The following is a 17277-nucleotide window of genomic DNA, read 5'->3' on the forward strand; positions in this document are numbered from 1 at the left end:
ATATATGTTTTTCTACCATTCTACCAAATATGATCAAATTATTTTTAAAGATAATTGAAGAGAACTTTTGCTTGCTTTCAGCTCCATTTTATTTCTCTGTTTCACTGCAGTATCTTTTCCTCTTTTTTCTTGTAAACAATACACTAGAGAAGGCTTGTCCAAGTCCAGTTCTCAAGGGCTGCAAGCACAGCAGGCTTTCAGGGTATCCAAATGAATCTACATGAGAAAAATCTGCCTACAACGAATGCAGTGGGCATGCAAATCTTTCTTGTGCATATTCATTAGGGATATCCTGAAATCTAGGAAGCAAGCAGAAGCATATCTCTCTATATAAAACGCACCTCCAACGTTCGAATGAAGCCTCTGTTAGCCAAAAGTGAAGGGGGTGAGATCGCATTGTGTCTGCCCCGCCCACGCGTCAAACGTGATGACGTCGAGGGCGGAGCAATGACACTCATCCAATCGCAACGCTCGGCAGCGAAGCGTCAGGGAAGGAGGCGGCGCTCTCAACGTCTAGCCTTCCCTTCGCTGTGTTCCGCCTTCTTCTGACGTCAAGGATGACGTCAAAAGAAGGCGGAACACAGCGAGCGAAGGGAAACCTAGACTTCGGGAGCACCGCCTCCTTCCCGGACGCTTCGCTGCCGGAACCACGGAGGTACATTTAAAAACAAGAAAAAAAAATAAAAACCATGTTGGGGGGAGCGAAGAGGGTGGCCACAAAAGAAAAACAATGGGAGCGGGAGGGCAGGGGAGAAACGACACCATGGATGCGAAGGGGGGGGGGGGGGAGAAGAGGGCGGCCCAGGCTGGCACATGGGAGAGAGAGGAGCATGGATGCAAGGGGGGGTCATGGAAGGGAGACAGGGGACTTGCTGGAAAAGGATGAATGGAGGCGGCAGGGGACAGAGGAGCATGGATGGGCATGGATTGGGAGGGCAGGGCTCAGGGAGAGAGGGCAATTGCTGGAAAGGGATGAATGGAGGGGGCAGGGGACAGAGGAGCATGGATGGGCATGGATTGGGAGGGCAGGACTCAGGGAGAGAGGGAAATTGCTGGATAGGGATGAATAGAGGGGACAGATGGGCATGGATGGATATGGATTGCAGGGCAGGCCTCAGGGAGACAGGGCAATTGCTGGATAGGGAAAAATGGAGGGGCCAGGTGACAGATGAGCATGGATGGGCATGGATTGGAAGGGCAGGACTCAGGGAGACGGGAATTGCTGAATAGGGATGAATGGAGGGGACAGATGGCCATGGATGGATATGGATTGCAGGGCAGGCCTCAGGCAGAGAGGGGAAATGCTGGATAGGGAAAAATGGAGGGGCCAGGTGACAGACGAGCATGGATGGGCATGGATTGGAAGGGCAGGACTCAGGGAGAGGGGAATTGCTGGATAGGGATGAATGGAGGGCACAGATGGGCATGGATGCATATGGATTGCAGGGCAGGCCTCAGGCAGAGAGGGGAATTGCTGGATAGGGATGAATGGAGGGGCCAGGTGAAAGAGGAGCATGGATTGGAAGGGCAGGACTCAGGGAGAGGGGAATTGCTGGATAGGGATGAATGGAGGGGACAGATGGCCATGGATGGATATGGATTGCAGGGCAGGCCTCAGGCAGAGAGGGGAAATGCTGGATAGGGAAAAATGGAGGGGCCAGGTGACAAAGGAGCATGGATTGGAAGGGCAGGACTCATGGAGAGGGGAATTGCTGGATACGGATGAATGGAAGGGACAGATGGCCATGGATGCATATGGATTGCAGGGCAGGCCTCAGGGAGACAGCGGAATTGCTGGATAGGGATGAATGGAGGGGCCAGGTGACAGAGGAGCATGGATTGGACTCACACTTTCACTCTGACTCTCAAACACTCACTCTCACATACACTCTCCCAAACACACACACTCCGAGGAAAACCTTGCTAGCGCCCGTTTCATTTGTGTCAGAAACGGGCCTTTTTTACTAGTTAAAAATAAAACAAAAACAAAACTGCAGCCAGCTCCACCAAGCCTGGTCTCCTAGCTCCAATACACTTGCATAAGCCTTTCAGACAGCAAGCTGTTCCAAATGACACCACAGTCCAAGCGCCCATCCCCTGCCAGAGCAAAGACTGAATCAGGGTTTGCGACCATCAGGCAGATTATTAAGCTAATCTTTATTTCTCGCTAATTCACGTCTTTGAAATTGTAAAAAAAGAAATAACTTTGGGAGTGAGAACTGAAATGTACCTAGTCTCGGTGAATCTCACGTGTTCAAGAAATGAAAATCACCTATAAAACTCAACTTTATACCCCACCCAGTCCCTGTGTCTTAAGCACGTCTTACTTTGTAGGAAGTTGCAGACAAAATGAAACCTGTCTGGCTCGGGCTGCTGGAGAATCTGTTCTTCCTCCTCTTTATTCCCAGTCCTGAAAAAGAGAAAAACTAATAAATGCCTAGACAATGCAATCCAATGCTCAATTAGAAATCATATTTATTTAGTTACTATATTTATACCTACCCTATCACTTAGGAAGGGTACAAACATACCAAAATCAAAATTACATAACGTCCACTAACATCCTTCCTGTCCTGTCATTTCCTCATCATATCATATGTAGGCTTGTACAAACACTTGAGTCTACAACTTTTTCCGAAACCCAGGTATGGATGATAAAACGAATCAGTCCTGATAGTTGTTCCATAAGTATGAATCAGTTTTTGAGAAGTTTTTCTCAGCTGTCTCCACATAGTGCTGAATAAATTATTGAGTCACAATGATCTGACTCATAACACTGTACAACTCGCTTGAAATATCCAGGAACAGTGTCAATCAAGATCTTAAAAATCAACATTAGCATTATGTAATCATGAGCAGTTAATAGCAATACAACTCAACTCCGTTAATAATGCGATGCACACGTGGCTCCAGATTTAACAGGAAACAAGGGTCCAATGCCAAACTTCCGTTGTTGCCCTGCCAAATCCAAGGTATTATATTAACGTTTAAGATGAACTGAAAGATGCTAATACAGCGAATAATCATGAGTAAGGAAAAAGGGGAGGAGGAATAGCCATAATATACAGATCTGAGTTCAATATCACAAACATAGCTGAATCTATAATGCCACAACTTGAAATTGCTTCCATAAGAATCAATCACCCAAAACTGCAGGAACACCTTAACGCAGTTATATTTTAGACCACCAGGCAACTGGCGAGACTGCCAAACGCACTTCATGGACTTTATCTCGAACTCCTGCATCTCTTCCTCCAACCTCATCATAATAGGAGATACTAACCTACACCTGGAAGATCTCACCACAACAAATACCCAAGACTGTAAGAGTTCCTACAACTATGGGATCTACAAGGACAAAATACGCAACCAACACATGAAAAAGGACACACATTAGACCTCATAACATACAAATTTGACCACGCCGCAAATGTTATACTAACACACAGAAAATGGTCACCTACACTGTGGACAGACCATTACAAAGCACATATAACCCTCCAATGGAGAACGAAAGACTTACCTAACAAACAAATACAAAAAAACCTACACCACAAGAGGAAAAATAGATCCGATTAAATTCTGGCAACAGATCTACAACGACGGTTGGACAACAAAAACAGACAACTCAATTCCTCTCAAATTGGGACAACAGATGTAAACTAACACTAGACATCATTGCCCCAATCCAAACCAGAACATCGCACAGAAAGAATTCAATACCATGGTTCAACGAAGAACTGAAAAAACTCAAAACACAAGTTAGGAAACTAGAACGAGCTTGGAACAAAAAAAGACGATCCCACACTTAACGACTGGAAGCAGCTCCGAAGGAAATACAAATATACCATAAGACAAACCAAAAGACAATACTACAAAACTGAAATTGGACCAAACTACAAAGACACACACAAACTCTTCCAACTTGTAAATAAATTATTAGACACCACTCCAGTCACCAACAACAGCAAAGACATACCGGGAACTGACGACTTGGCGAAGTACTTCAAGGAGAAAATCATACAAATGCGACTTAAAATACCTGTCAGCCACACTAAATACAGCACACTCCTGGACTGCCTAGACCCAGATCCTGGAATATATCCAGCAGACAGAATCTGGACGGAATTCACAATAATACCGGAAGATCTTATCTCACAAACGCTTAAAAGATTCGCCAAATCTCACTGCAAACTAGATATATGCCCAAACAACCTCATGAAATCGGCCCCTCAACAATTTATAAAAGACCTAACAAACCACATAAACTATATGCTACAAAATGGACTTTTCCCAATGGAAAAAAATAACATTTTACTCACCCCTATACCCAAGGATGCAAAGAAAAATGCAAATGAACTAACTATAGACCTGTAGCATCCATCCCCTTAATTACCAACATAACAGAAGGCATAGTGACCAAACAACTCACAGACTATCTAAACAAGTTCTCGATATTACACGATTCTCAATCAGGATTTCGCTCTAACCACAGTACTGAAACCGTACTAGTCACGCTCATGAACAAATTCAAACAATTGATAGCAAACGGCAACAACATTCTACTGCTACAATTCGACATGTCAAGTGCATTCGACATGGTTGACCATAGAATTTTATTACACATCCTTGAATACTTCGGAATTGGAGGCAACGTTCTCAATTGGTTGAAAGGGTTCCTCCCTACACGATCATATCAAGTGACTTCAAATTCGATTACATCAGCGACATGGAAACCTGAATACGGAGTTCCACAGGGATCCCCCCCACTCTCACCGACCATATTCAACCTAATGATGACACCCTTGGCCAAATTACTATCGAATCAGAACCTAAACCCATATATATACACTGACGATGCAATGATCTTCATCCCATTCCATCAAGATTTAAGGGAAATTTCCAACGAAATCAAGCAAAGCCTACAAATTATGAATTCCTGGGCAGATGCATTTCAGCTGAAACTCAATGCTGAGAAAGGGTATGATACATACCTGTAGCAGTTGTTCTCCGAGGACAGCAGGCTGATTGTTCTCACGACTGGGTGACGTCCGCGGCAGCCCCCACCAACCGGAAATAAGCTTCGCGGGACGGTCGACACGCAGGGCACGCCCACCGCGCATGCGCGGCCGTCTTCCCGCCCGTGCGCGACCGCTCCCGCCAGTTGAATGACTAGCAAAAAATATGAAATACACAACTCCAAAGGGGAGGAGGGAGGGAAGGTGAGAACAATCAGCCTGCTGTCCTCGGAGAACAACTGCTACAGGTATGTATCATACCCTTTCTCCGAGGACAAGCAGGCTGCTTGTTCTCACGACTGGGGTATCCCTAGCTCTCAGGCTCACTCAAAACAAGAACCCAGGTCAATGGAACCTCGCAACGGCGAGGAAACAACAGAAATTGACCTACGAAGAACAACTAACTGAGAGTGCAGCCTGACCAGAATAAATTCGGGTCCTGGAGGGTGGAGTTGGATTTACACCCCAAACAGATTCTGCAGCACCGACTGCCCGAACCGACTGTCGCGTCGGGTATCCTGCTGGAGGCAGTAATGTGATGTGAATGTGTGGACAGATGACCACGTCGCAGCCTTGCAAATCTCTTCAATAGTGGCTGACTTCAAGTGGGCCACTGACGCTGCCATGGCTCTAACACTATGAGCCGTGACATGACCCTCAAGAGTCAGCCCAGCCTGGGCGTAAGTGAAGGAAATGCAATCTGCTAGCCAATTGGAGATGGTGCGTTTCCCGACAGCGACCCCTAGCCTGTTAGGGTCGAAAGAAACAAACAATTGGGCGGACTGTCTGTGGGGCTGTGTCCGCTCCAAGTAGAAGGCCAATGCTCTCTTGCAGTCCAATGTGTGCAACTGACGTTCAGCAGGGCGGGTATGCGGCCTGGGGAAGAATGTTGGCAAGACAATTGACTGGTTAAGATGGAACTCCGACACCACCTTCGGCAGGAACTTTGGGTGGGTGCGGAGCACTACTCTGTTGTGATGAAATTTGGTATATGGAGCATGAGCTACTAGGGCTTGAAGCTCACTGACCCTACGAGCTGAAGTAACTGCCACCAAGAAAATGACCTTCCAGGTCAAGTACTTCAGATGGCAGGTATTCAGTGGCTCAAAAGGAGGTTTCATCAGCTGGGTGAGGACGACGTTGAGATCCCATGACACAACAGGAGGCTTGATAGGGGGCTTTGACAAAAGCAAGCCTCTCATGAATCGAACGACTAAAGGCTCTCCAGAGATGGCTTTTCCTTCCACACGATAATGGTAAGCACTAATCGCACTAAGGTGATTCCTTACTGAGTTGGTCTTGAGGCCAGACTCTGATAAGTGCAGAAGGTATTCAAGCAGGTTCTGTGCAGGGCAAGAACGAGGTTCTAGGGCCATGCTCTCACACCACACGACAAACCTCCTCCACTTGAAAAAGTAACTCTTTTTAGTGGAATCCTTCCTAGAGGCAAGCAAGACCCGGGAGACACCCTCAGACAGACCCAACGCAGTGAAGTCTACGCCCTCAACATCCAGGCCGTGAGAGCCAGAGACTGGAGGTTGGGGTGCAGCAACGCTCCGTCGTTCTGCGAAATGAGAGTCGGAAAACACTCCAATCTCCACGGTTCTTCGGAGGACAGCTCCAGAAGAAGAGGGAACCAGATCTGGCGGGGCCAAAAGGGCGCGATCAGAATCATGGTGCCGCGGTCTTGCTTGAGCTTCAGTAAGGTCTTCCCCACCAAAGGTATGGGAGGATAAGCATACAGGAGGCCGGTCCCCCAATGGAGGAGAAAGGCATCCGACGCTAGCCTGCCGTGTGCCTGAAGTCTGGAACAGAACAGAGGCAGCTTGTGGTTGGTCTGAGAGGCGAAAAGGTCCACCGAGGGGGTGCCCCACGCTCGGAAGATCTTGCGTACCACTCTGGCATGGAGCGACCACTCGTGCGGTTGCATGACTCTGCTCAGTCTGTCGGCCAGACTGTTGTTTACGCCTGCCAGGTACGTGGCTTGGAGGAGCATGCCGAACCGACACGCCCAACGCCACATCCCGACGGCCTCCTGGCACAGGGGGCGAGATCCGGTGCCCCCCTGCTTGTTGACGTAATACATTGCAACCTGATTGTCTGTCCGAATTTGGATAATTTGACAGGACAGCCGATCTCTGAAAGCCTTCAGTGCGTTCCAGATCGCTCGGAGCTCCAGGAGGTTGATCTGCAGATCCTTTTCCTGGAGGGACCACAGACCCTGAGTGTGGAGCCCATCGACATGGGCTCCCCACCCCAGGCGAGATGCATCCGTCGTCAGCACTTTCGTGGGCTGCGGAATTTGGAATGGACGTCCCAGGGTCAAATTGGTCCGGATGGTCCACCAGAGCAGTGAAGTGCGGCAACTGGTGGAGAGGCGGATGACATCTTCTAGATTCCCGGTGGCTTGAAACCACTGGGAAGCTAGGGTCCATTGAGCAGATCTCATGTGAAGACGAGCCATGGGAGTCACATGAACTGTGGAGGCCATATGACCCAGAAGTCTCAACATCTGCCGAGCTGTGACCTGCTGAGACGCTCTGGTCTGCGAAGCCAGGGCCAAGAGATTGGTAGCCCTCGCTTCGGGAAGGTAGGCCTGAGCCGTCTGGGTATTCAGCAGCGCTCCTATGAATTCCAGAGACTGAGTAGGCTGGAGATGGGACTTTGGGTAATTTATCACAAACCCCAGCAGCTCCAGAAGTTGAATAGTGCACTGCATGGACCGGAGGGCTCCTGCCTCCGAGGTGCTCTTGACCAGCCAATCGTCGAGATATGGGAACACGTGCACTCCCAGCTTGCGTAGATACGCCGCCACCACCACGAGGCACTTTGTAAACACTCGTGGGGCAGAGGCGAGCCCAAAGGGCAGCACACAATACTGAAAGTGCCGTGCGCCCAGGCGGAATCTGAGATACTGTCTGTGAGCTGGCAGTATTGGGATGTGAGTGTATGCGTCCTTTAAATCCAGGGAACATAGCCAATCGTTTTTCTGAATCATTGGCAGAAGGGTGCCCAAGGAAAGCATCCTGAACTTTTCTTTGACCAGGAATTTGTTCAGGCCTCTCAGGTCTAGGATGGGACGCATCCCCCCTGTTTTCTTTTCCACAAGGAAGTACCTGGAATAGAATCCCTGCCCTTCCTGCCCGGGTGGTACGGGCTCGACCGCATTGGCGCTGAGAAGGGCGGAGAGTTCCTCTGCAAGTACCTGCTTGTGAAGGGAGCTGAAAGACTGAGCTCCCGAAGGACAATTTGGAGGCAGGGAGGCCAAATGCAGGGCGTATCCGCACCGCACTATTTGGAGAACCCACTGGTCGGAGGTTATGAGAGGCCACCTTTGGTGAAAAAATTTTAACCTCCCTCCGACCGGCAGATCGTCCGGTACGGACACTTGTAGGGCGGCTATGTTCCCGTGGATCCAGTCAAAAGCCCGTCCCCGGCTTTTGCTGTGGAGGCGCAGGGGGCTGCTTAGGCGCACGCTGTTGACGAGAACGAGCGCGCTGGGGCTGTCCCTGTGCCTGGCGAGGCCTTCGGGCCGGCTGGTTGTACCTACGCTTTGCAAAAGAATAGGGTGCAGCCTGCCGTGCCCGGGAAAAACGCCCACCCGTGGGGGCGGGTGCTGAAGGCGCCCGGTGGGAGAGCTTGTCGAGAGCGGTTTCCCGCTGATGCAGTTGGTCCACCATCTGCTCGACCTTCTCACCGAAAATGTTATCCCCCCGGCAAGGGACGTCAGCCAGTCTCTGCTGGGTGCGGTTGTCCAGGTCAGAGGCACGCAGCCATGAGAGCCTGCGCATCACTATACCTTGGGCCGCAGCACGAGATGCCACGTCACAGGTGTCAAAAATCCCCCTGGACAGGAACTTTCTGCACGCCTTCAGCTGCCTGACCACCTCCTGATAAGGCCTGGACTGCTCCGGCGGGAGCTTATCGACCAGGTCCGCCAGCTGTTGCACATTGGTCCGCATGTGGATGCTCATATAGAGCAGGTAAGATTGGATGCGGGTCACGAGCATGGAGGATTGGTAGGCCTTCCTCCCAAATGAGTCCAGAGTGCGAGACTCCCGCCCCGGGGGCGCCGAGGCGGTATCCCTCGAACTCCGTGCCCTCTTGAGAGCAGAATCCACGACCGCTGAGTCATGGGGCAACTGGGGCCGCATTAGCTCTGGGTCAGAGTGGATCCTGTACTGGGACTCTGCTTTCTTGGGAATGGTGGGATTAGTTAGTGGTCGCACCCAGTTCCGGAGCAGCGTCTCCTTCAGGACATTGTGCAGCGGTACCGTGGAGGACTCTCTAGGTGGTGATGGATAGTCGAGGACCTCGAGCATCTCGGCCCTCGGCTCTTCCACAGAGACCACGGGAAAGGGAATGCTTATAGACATATCCCGCACAAAGGAGGCAAAGGAGAGACTCTCAGGAGGTGAGAGCTTCCTCTCCGGTGACGGCGTGGGGTCCGAGGGAAGGCCCGTAGACTCCTCTGAGGAGAAATATCTCGGGTCCTCCTCTTCCCCCCACGAGTCCTCATCCTCGGTATCGGACATTAGCTCATGTAGCTGCGTCCGGTACCGGGCCCGGCTCGACGTCGAGGCACCGAGGTCTCGGTGTCGTCGAGCGGTGGACTCCCGCGCCGGCGGGGACGGAGCTCCCTCCATCGACGTCGACGGGGACTCCACCTGCGTGGCTGTCGAGACCGGCACCGCAAGCGGCGGCGGTGTCGACTGCCCCGGCGCCGGGCTAGAGCTCGCCGGCGCCACAGTCATCGGCGCCAAGGGCGCAAGCACCCCCGGCGCCGGCACAGCCTGGCGCATCAGCCCTTCCAGGATCCCCGGAAGGATGGCTCTGAGGCACTCGTCCAGGCCCGCTGCCGGGAAAGGCGGTGGGGCCGGTAAGGGTGTCGGTGCCGGAAGCTGCTGGGGGCCAGGAGACGGCACCGAGGTGCCGGAACCCCGACGCGTCGGTACCTCCACCACCGACGGAGATCTCTCCTCTCTGCGATGACGCTTCGGCGTCGACTCCTCTTCAGGGTGCACCGAGGGCTCCCGGTGACGGCGCTTCTTGTCTTTTTTCCGGTGCACGTCACCGGTGCCGGAGGGCATGGAGGAGGAGGAGGTCGATCCCCCTCGGTCTCGGGGTACCGGGTCCGACAGGGTTCGGTCCCGTGGCTCACGAGTTGAGGGAGTGACCGGGGCCGACTGCCCACGCGGTCTCTCTACCCCACTCTCGCCGGCGGACCGGCGGGCCGACGGGACCTGTTCTCCTGGGGTCGCTGCCATCGGTGCCGATGTCTCGGGCATCGATACCGGTACCGAAGAACCGGTCTTCGATACCGATGCCGTCGAGGTCGACGTCGAGGGGCCGGCGCAAGTTCCAAAAAGACGGTCCCGCAGAACTTGCCTCGCAACCTGAGTCCGTTTCCGGAGACCGAGACACAAAACGCACGACTTGAGATTGTGCTCCGGCCCGAGGCACTGGAGGCACCAAGCGTGGGTGTCGGTCTGCGAGATCGGCCGGCCGCAGCGACCACACTTTTTAAATCCACTCGGGACCTTCGAGGACATCGACGGAAAAATCGCGTCGGCGAAGTCAAAGTCGGCAATGGTGGCTAAAATCACACCACGAAAACTGAAACCGACCGAGCGGCCACTAGGCCGCAACGAGGCGTCCCCGCTAGAAAGCGAGGGAAAAGAAGGAGCGCGTGCTCCACACGCGCAAAATTCTTTTTTTTTTTTTTTTTTTTTTTTTTTAATAAAAGAGAAAGAAGAAGAAGAAGAGGCCGAACAGGCCAAAAGCGACGATCCGCGTAAACGCGGTCGAAAAAATCCGGCGGCTGAAACGAGAGAGAGGGGAAAACACAACTCTCTCAGTCGCGGAAAAAAAGTAACTGGCGGGAGCGGTCGCGCACGGGCGGGAAGACGGCCGCGCATGCGCGGTGGGCGTGCCCTGCGTGTCGACCGTCCCGCGAAGCTTATTTCCGGTTGGTGGGGGCTGCCGCGGACGTCACCCAGTCGTGAGAACAAGCAGCCTGCTTGTCCTCGGAGAAAACCCAGTGCCTGGTACTCACCTCGCAATACAATAAGAATAAATTTACCACCATCAACACACCTAAACTAAATCTACCAGTTTCGGACACCCTGAAAATCCTCGGAGTCACCATTGATCGACATCTTACACTTGAGAACCATGCAAATAACATAACCAAAAAGATGTTTCATTCAATGTGGAAACTAAAAAGACTTAGACCATTTTTTCCAAGGATTGTCTTCCGCAATCTGGTACAATCACTGGTATTCAGTCATCTGGACTATTGTAATTCACTCTACGCTGGCTGTAAAGAGCAAATACTCAAAAAAACTCCAGACAGCTCAGAATACGGCAGCCAGACTAATATTCGGGCACACCGAAATATGAAAGCGCGAAACCCCTACGAGAAAAACTACACTGGCTCCCACTAAAAGAACGCATCACATTCAAACTTTGCACTTTAGTCCATAAAATCATCCATGGTAATGCCCCAGCCTACATGTCAGATCTAATAGAACTACCACCCAGGAACGCAAAAAAAATCTTCTCGCACACCCCTCATTCTTCATCCTCCCAAGTGTAAGGGTTTGAAATACAAATCAATGCATGCATCTACCTTTTCCTATACGAGCACGCAGCTCTGGAATGCGTTGCCACGTAACTTGAAAACGGTCTATGAACTGACCAATTTCCGCAAATTATTAAAAACCTATCTCTTCGACGAAATATATCACAAAGATCAACATGCGTAATTGTATAATCTTTTGAACTTTTAGTACTGTCTTATAATGTCTTTTGCTTTAACACCATCATGTAATTCACCACCATGTAACACAAACCCTCTGTAAACCTAATGTATATTCACTTCTATTTCCAGTACCCATGATGTATTGTAAGCCACATTGAGCCTGCAAAAAGGTTGGATAATGTGGGATACAAATGCAATAAATAAATAAATTCAGCCACTGCATTTTTTAAAGAAGCTAAATCCAAAACGTTTTTTTAATATTGGTGGTGAAGCCTGGGATGCGATCACAAAAATGTGCATTTCCAAATGTTGGAGAAACCTAACTGGTGTAGGTATAGTCCATGATTACTTGCAAGTAGCCAGTGACAGCGCTGAAAAGAATGACTTTGAAGGCTTTACAGAGGAAGATGCCACCGAACAGATCTTGGAAAGATACACTTCTAAGGATCTTATGGGAAATGACATGACCAATGCAATGGACCAATGGAAGCATTCATTGATAGGGAGAGTGGGGCCCAGGGCTTTCTTTGAGGGGGCACTGGGGGTACTGCGTACCGGCACCTTTTCCAGTGTCTGCTAAAATTGACCCACGGACCACAAGTTTTAATGAAAGAGCTCAGGCTCAAGACACCAATTCTGCCTTGTCATAGGTTCTGTGACTGGTTGCAGGGGGCCTGGCTATTGTGGAGTGAGTCCCTAAGTTATCACCCCACCCCTGAAGGGTGGCCTGGCATTTGAGTACCGGCACCTTTTTTGCTAGAAAAATTGCACTGGTGGGGCCATTATTGAATCTTGGATAGATAGAGATAACAGCTGTCCTATATACGAGCACATCACTAAATAATCAATGCTACTGGCGAAAATCATGATTTGGATGCAACCGAAGACAAGGATGAGGAACCTGAGCCACCACCAAAGACCACAGAGGCAAGGACTTACAGGTTTGCAAACAGGGCTGCAATTTCTTGCATCAGAAAAGGTAGATTGTCTTTCAGTTTTACAATTAAAACACTTGATTGAAATCATTAAAAAGAAGCAAAGAGATGCAACAAAACAGTCAAACCAATATTTTTTTTAAACATGAAATGAAGTAGACTCTAAGATTTGTTTGTTTATGTATGCTTAGATGAGACAGATCATTTGTTTGAATAAATACAGAGAGCATTATGTTTTCCCTTTTCAATAAAAGACTGAAACATGATTAATATACAATACTGCTATTCTTTTGTACTTCAATTATCACGTGCATGTGAAAGACATAGTAGGTACTGTGTAAGTTGAACGCAGAAAAATGGGTTGAAATTTCTAACATGATCCGCTTATATTGTGAAGTGATTCCTTGGACCTCAAGCACTGTGTTATAATGGGGTTGAGCTGTACAAACTCAGCAGACAACACACTGAGGGGATGATACTCTGAGCCTGGCTTCACTGGACTCTTACAACCTCAGCCTCAATTTGACTGACCAGGCAAGTGACCAAATACAATATAGAACAGCACTCAACAATCTTTCTACAGCCGTGACCACAATTAGTGCTGATGCAGAAGGTCCACGATCCCCATGGGTAGTGCAGAACAATAATGTCTTATGGAGTGCACACCAAAGTTCTGATCCCAAATGCAGAGGACACCATTTGGTATCGCAACCCACAGTTGGGTAAGCTCTGGTATAGCAAAGATACTTATCTGTGGCAGGTATTCTCTGAAGACAGCAGGCCATTTATTTTTACATGTGGGGGTGATGACATCCATGCCACCTGGCATGGAATGCTTAAAAGCGTAACACAGCTTTAAACAACTCCAAGGAGAGGTGGGAGGGTATGTGAGAATGAATGGCCTGCTGTCCTCAGAGAATACCTCCTATAGGTAAATACCTCATCGACGTACCAATCAGAAATACAAGCGGATCATCAGGAACATATCTAAACCTCCACTACCCAAGCTGCAAAGGACTCAAATACAAGTCAACTTATGCATCCAGCTTTTCCTACATAAGCACACAGCTATGGAACGCACTACCTAAAGCCGTGAAAACAACGTATATAATCACCTAAACTTCCGGAAATCACTAAAAACTTACCTGTTCAAAAAGCCATACCCTACTGAGCCTACATAAACACCTGAACCCTGCAACACTACGAAACCAAAGCACGTAATGGACATAACGAAACTCTTCCTGTATATGATTCCCTAATATGTTTGTCCCACATGAACCTTATTCTACCACAACATAACTGTGTAACTGTTTATACCGGAATTGGCGAACGCCGTTACGGTACTATGTAAGCCACATTGAGCCTGCAAATAGGTGGGAAAATGTGGGATACAAATGCAATAAATAAATAAAAAAATACATAAATCCTTGCTTTCTCCGAGAACTAGCGGCCATATCCTTCTCACGTGTGGGACTCCCTAGCTACCAGGCTTACCGAAAACAAACAGCAGGACAACAGGACATCACAACAGCGAGGTCAAAATACAAATTAACCTGAAACTATATACATACTATGTGGGACTGAAGCCTAAACAACAAAATGGGCCTAAGGGGTGGAGTTGGATTCTAAACCCCAAAGAAATTCTGCAGAACAGTCCCTCCAAACTGACTATCGCAACATGTATCTTGCTCAAGGCAGTAGTGAGATGTGAATGCGTGGACCGAAGATCAAGTTGCAACCTTGCAAATTTATTCAAAAGAGGCGGACCGCAAGCGGGCTACCGACAACACCATGGGTCTGACATTATGAACCTTGACATAACAAGAGTCAGCCCAAGCCTTGTCATCAGTGAAAGGAATGCAATCCAGCCAATTGTGGATTGTGTACTTCTCATTGACAACCTCCTCATCCTGTTGGAATCAAAAGCTGGGTGGACTGTGTGTAGGGCCTGGTCTGCTCAAAGTAAAAGGCCAATGCTCGTTTGCAGTCCACATGTGCAGTTCGTCAGGATGGGCATGAGGTTTGGGAAAGAATGTTGGAAGAACGACTGACTGGTTTAGAACATAAGAAAATAAGCATTGCCATACTGGAACAGATTAAAGGTTCATCAAGCCCAGTATCCTGTTTCAAATAGTGGCCAATCCGGGTCACAAACTAAATTGTTTATGGTAGTGCAATCAGCAAACAACAACAGGTAACTGAAATATGGATCAATTACAACAGTAACTAAACATTTGCTTACTTCCTAGAAAGTATCTGAGGAGATCATGGCATACAGCTGTTCACAGAGCTTCAGCAAAGAGATCTCTCTTTCTCCAGGGCTGAAGCTGGAGCAAAAGCCTGCAACTGATGGGTACTTTCTAAAATTCAGACCAATCAGAGCCCAGCCAACAAGTTTTAAAAGTATACTGCTCACAGTAATATAGATTCACTTCTTCACTGAGTAAAACTAAAAGAGAACATTTACTTTTCTATAACAGCTTTAAGCATAAACATGCACCACCTGCTGGCGAAACTATTAATAAAGCCAATTTTAGAAGCATAAAACACACTGTTCTGTCAGAAATATAATACATTTTATGATGCTTATCCTAGAAATAAGCAGTGGATTTTTCCCAAGTCCATTGTAATAATGGCTTATGGACTTTTCTTTTAGGAAGCTAGCCAAACCTTTTTTAAACCCCACTAAGCTAACTGCTTTTACCACATTCTTTGGTAACAAACTCTAGAGTTTAATTACACGAAGAGTGAATAAATATTTTTGCCAATTTGTTTTAAATTTAGCCAGAACAACGAAGCAAGGCTCGACATCCTGAACCGGAGCTAGGCTCGACATCCTGAACCGGAGCTAGGCTCGATGGCCTGAGCTGGAACAACAAAGCCCGTCCCGACGGCCTGAGCAAGGCTCGACGGCCTGAGCCGGAACAACAAAGCCCGGCCCGACGGCCTGAGCCGGAGCAACAAAGCCCGGCCTGACGGCCTGAGCCGGAGCAACAAAGCCCGGCCTGACGGCCTGAGCCGGAGCAACGAAGCAAGGCTCGACGGCCTGAGCCGGAACAACGAAGCAAGGCTCGACAGCCTGAGCCCGGCTCGACGGCCTGAATCGGAGCCAGGCTCGACAGCCGGAGCAAGACCCGATGGCCTGCGTCAGAGCAAGGCTCAATGGCCTCAGCCGGAGCCAGCCTCGACGTCTCTCACATATGACGGAATAACGTCCATGACTCCGGCATGAGAAATGCCCTGAGCCAAGACCCCGAACCACAAGCAGGCCCGACATGCAGAGACAGAAGTGTAATTCCCATATGGAGCAGACTACAAAGACCAGAGAGCGAACACCACCAGTCCCTCAGTTCAAATAAAACTGAGCCGACGGTGGCAGACAGGAGAAGAGTCCGGCTGCCCAAGAAGGAGCCAGGGCCAAAAACTCCCAAAAGGAGCAAGGAGCGAAAGTCAAAGACTACACATGGACAATGTCCCCAACATGGCCCAAGCCTGCTGTCCCAAGCCCGACTATATCCAGCAATATGGAGCACAGAGAGGAGAAAAACACCAAAGCTACCATGCCATAGACTCCAAGCTCCCCTGTGCCACCTCCCAGACCACCCTAAAAGGTGGAAACGGAGGAAACCAGAACCGCCATGAAGCCGAACCCGGCTGCTGCACAGAAGAAAACTGCAAGCAGCAGCCTACCAAAAAGCTAGCAAACGGCAGCTTCAAGGATCCAGCCCCAGCCAAGAACATGTAGCACCAGCCCAAAGCCTGCCCATCAGGTCCTCACTAAGCCAGGGCTGCAAACACTCAGGCCCCAAAAAGCCGCCTACTGCAGACACAGAAACACTAGCATGCAGCCTGCGGAAAAATCCGTAAAAGGAGAAAGCCAGAAGCCTGAAGAAAAAACACGAAAACACCCTGAACACCCAAGAGAGCTATCAGGCCTAGGTGTCTAAGGCTGGCCTCCATTCCTAGAGGCTAACATCATCCAAGAAAAATAAACACCTGTGCACAAGACAGGCGACATGAATACCATGGCAATCAGAACTCTGAGAGGAGAGCCTAGCTGCCACCAAAACCACAGACTTCCAATACTCTGTGATCAGACCTGGAATGTCCACCTGGACTGCTGAAAACAGTAGCCTGAATTAGCAGGACCATGTGCTGACCCAGAATGGTACTAACTAAGCATTTAGCAGCTAATCATGCTAGCTGCGTTAGCAAACCAGCCAAAGAGGGAACTGAGGGAAAATAAGACCTCATCCCCTAAACATGCTACTAACCCAACTCTACCATAGCCCATAGGAGAGGATTCCTGAGCCAACCCAGCAGTAAAAAAGGTGGAAAATGTGTCCTACACACTGACAGAAGGGCCAAGAAACCTGCCCGATACCAAAGAGTCTAGTGCAGGCAAAACTATTGAGGAAGAGAAGAACTACCAATACCGTTCTCTTGTTGCAACAAAGCTGCCCTTAAATCAGGAACCCAAAAAGGCACCAGGTACGATACTAGAGACCAAAACCGTCCCAGAGGATCAGCCCCCGAAAATCTCTCACCGCATACAACAAAG

The 17277-nt window shown here is 49.3% G+C and overlaps 1 protein-coding gene across 3 annotated transcripts in view; it reads right to left on the reverse strand.

The window, feature by feature from the left end:
- Nucleotides 1-17277, reverse strand: part of NUMA1 (nuclear mitotic apparatus protein 1) — a 213694-nt gene that overhangs the window by 125054 nt on the left and 71363 nt on the right. For all 3 annotated transcript variants that reach the window (XM_030199975.1, XM_030199974.1, XM_030199976.1), the window contains exon 4: nucleotides 2328-2410. In XM_030199975.1, the coding sequence (XP_030055835.1) occupies nucleotides 2328-2410 (83 nt within the window). The remainder of the gene's footprint in view (nucleotides 1-2327; nucleotides 2411-17277) is intronic.

The sequence above is a fragment of the Microcaecilia unicolor genome, chromosome 4 (assembly GCF_901765095.1).
Source record: "Microcaecilia unicolor chromosome 4, aMicUni1.1, whole genome shotgun sequence".
NCBI classification, from domain to species: domain Eukaryota; kingdom Metazoa; phylum Chordata; class Amphibia; order Gymnophiona; family Siphonopidae; genus Microcaecilia; species Microcaecilia unicolor.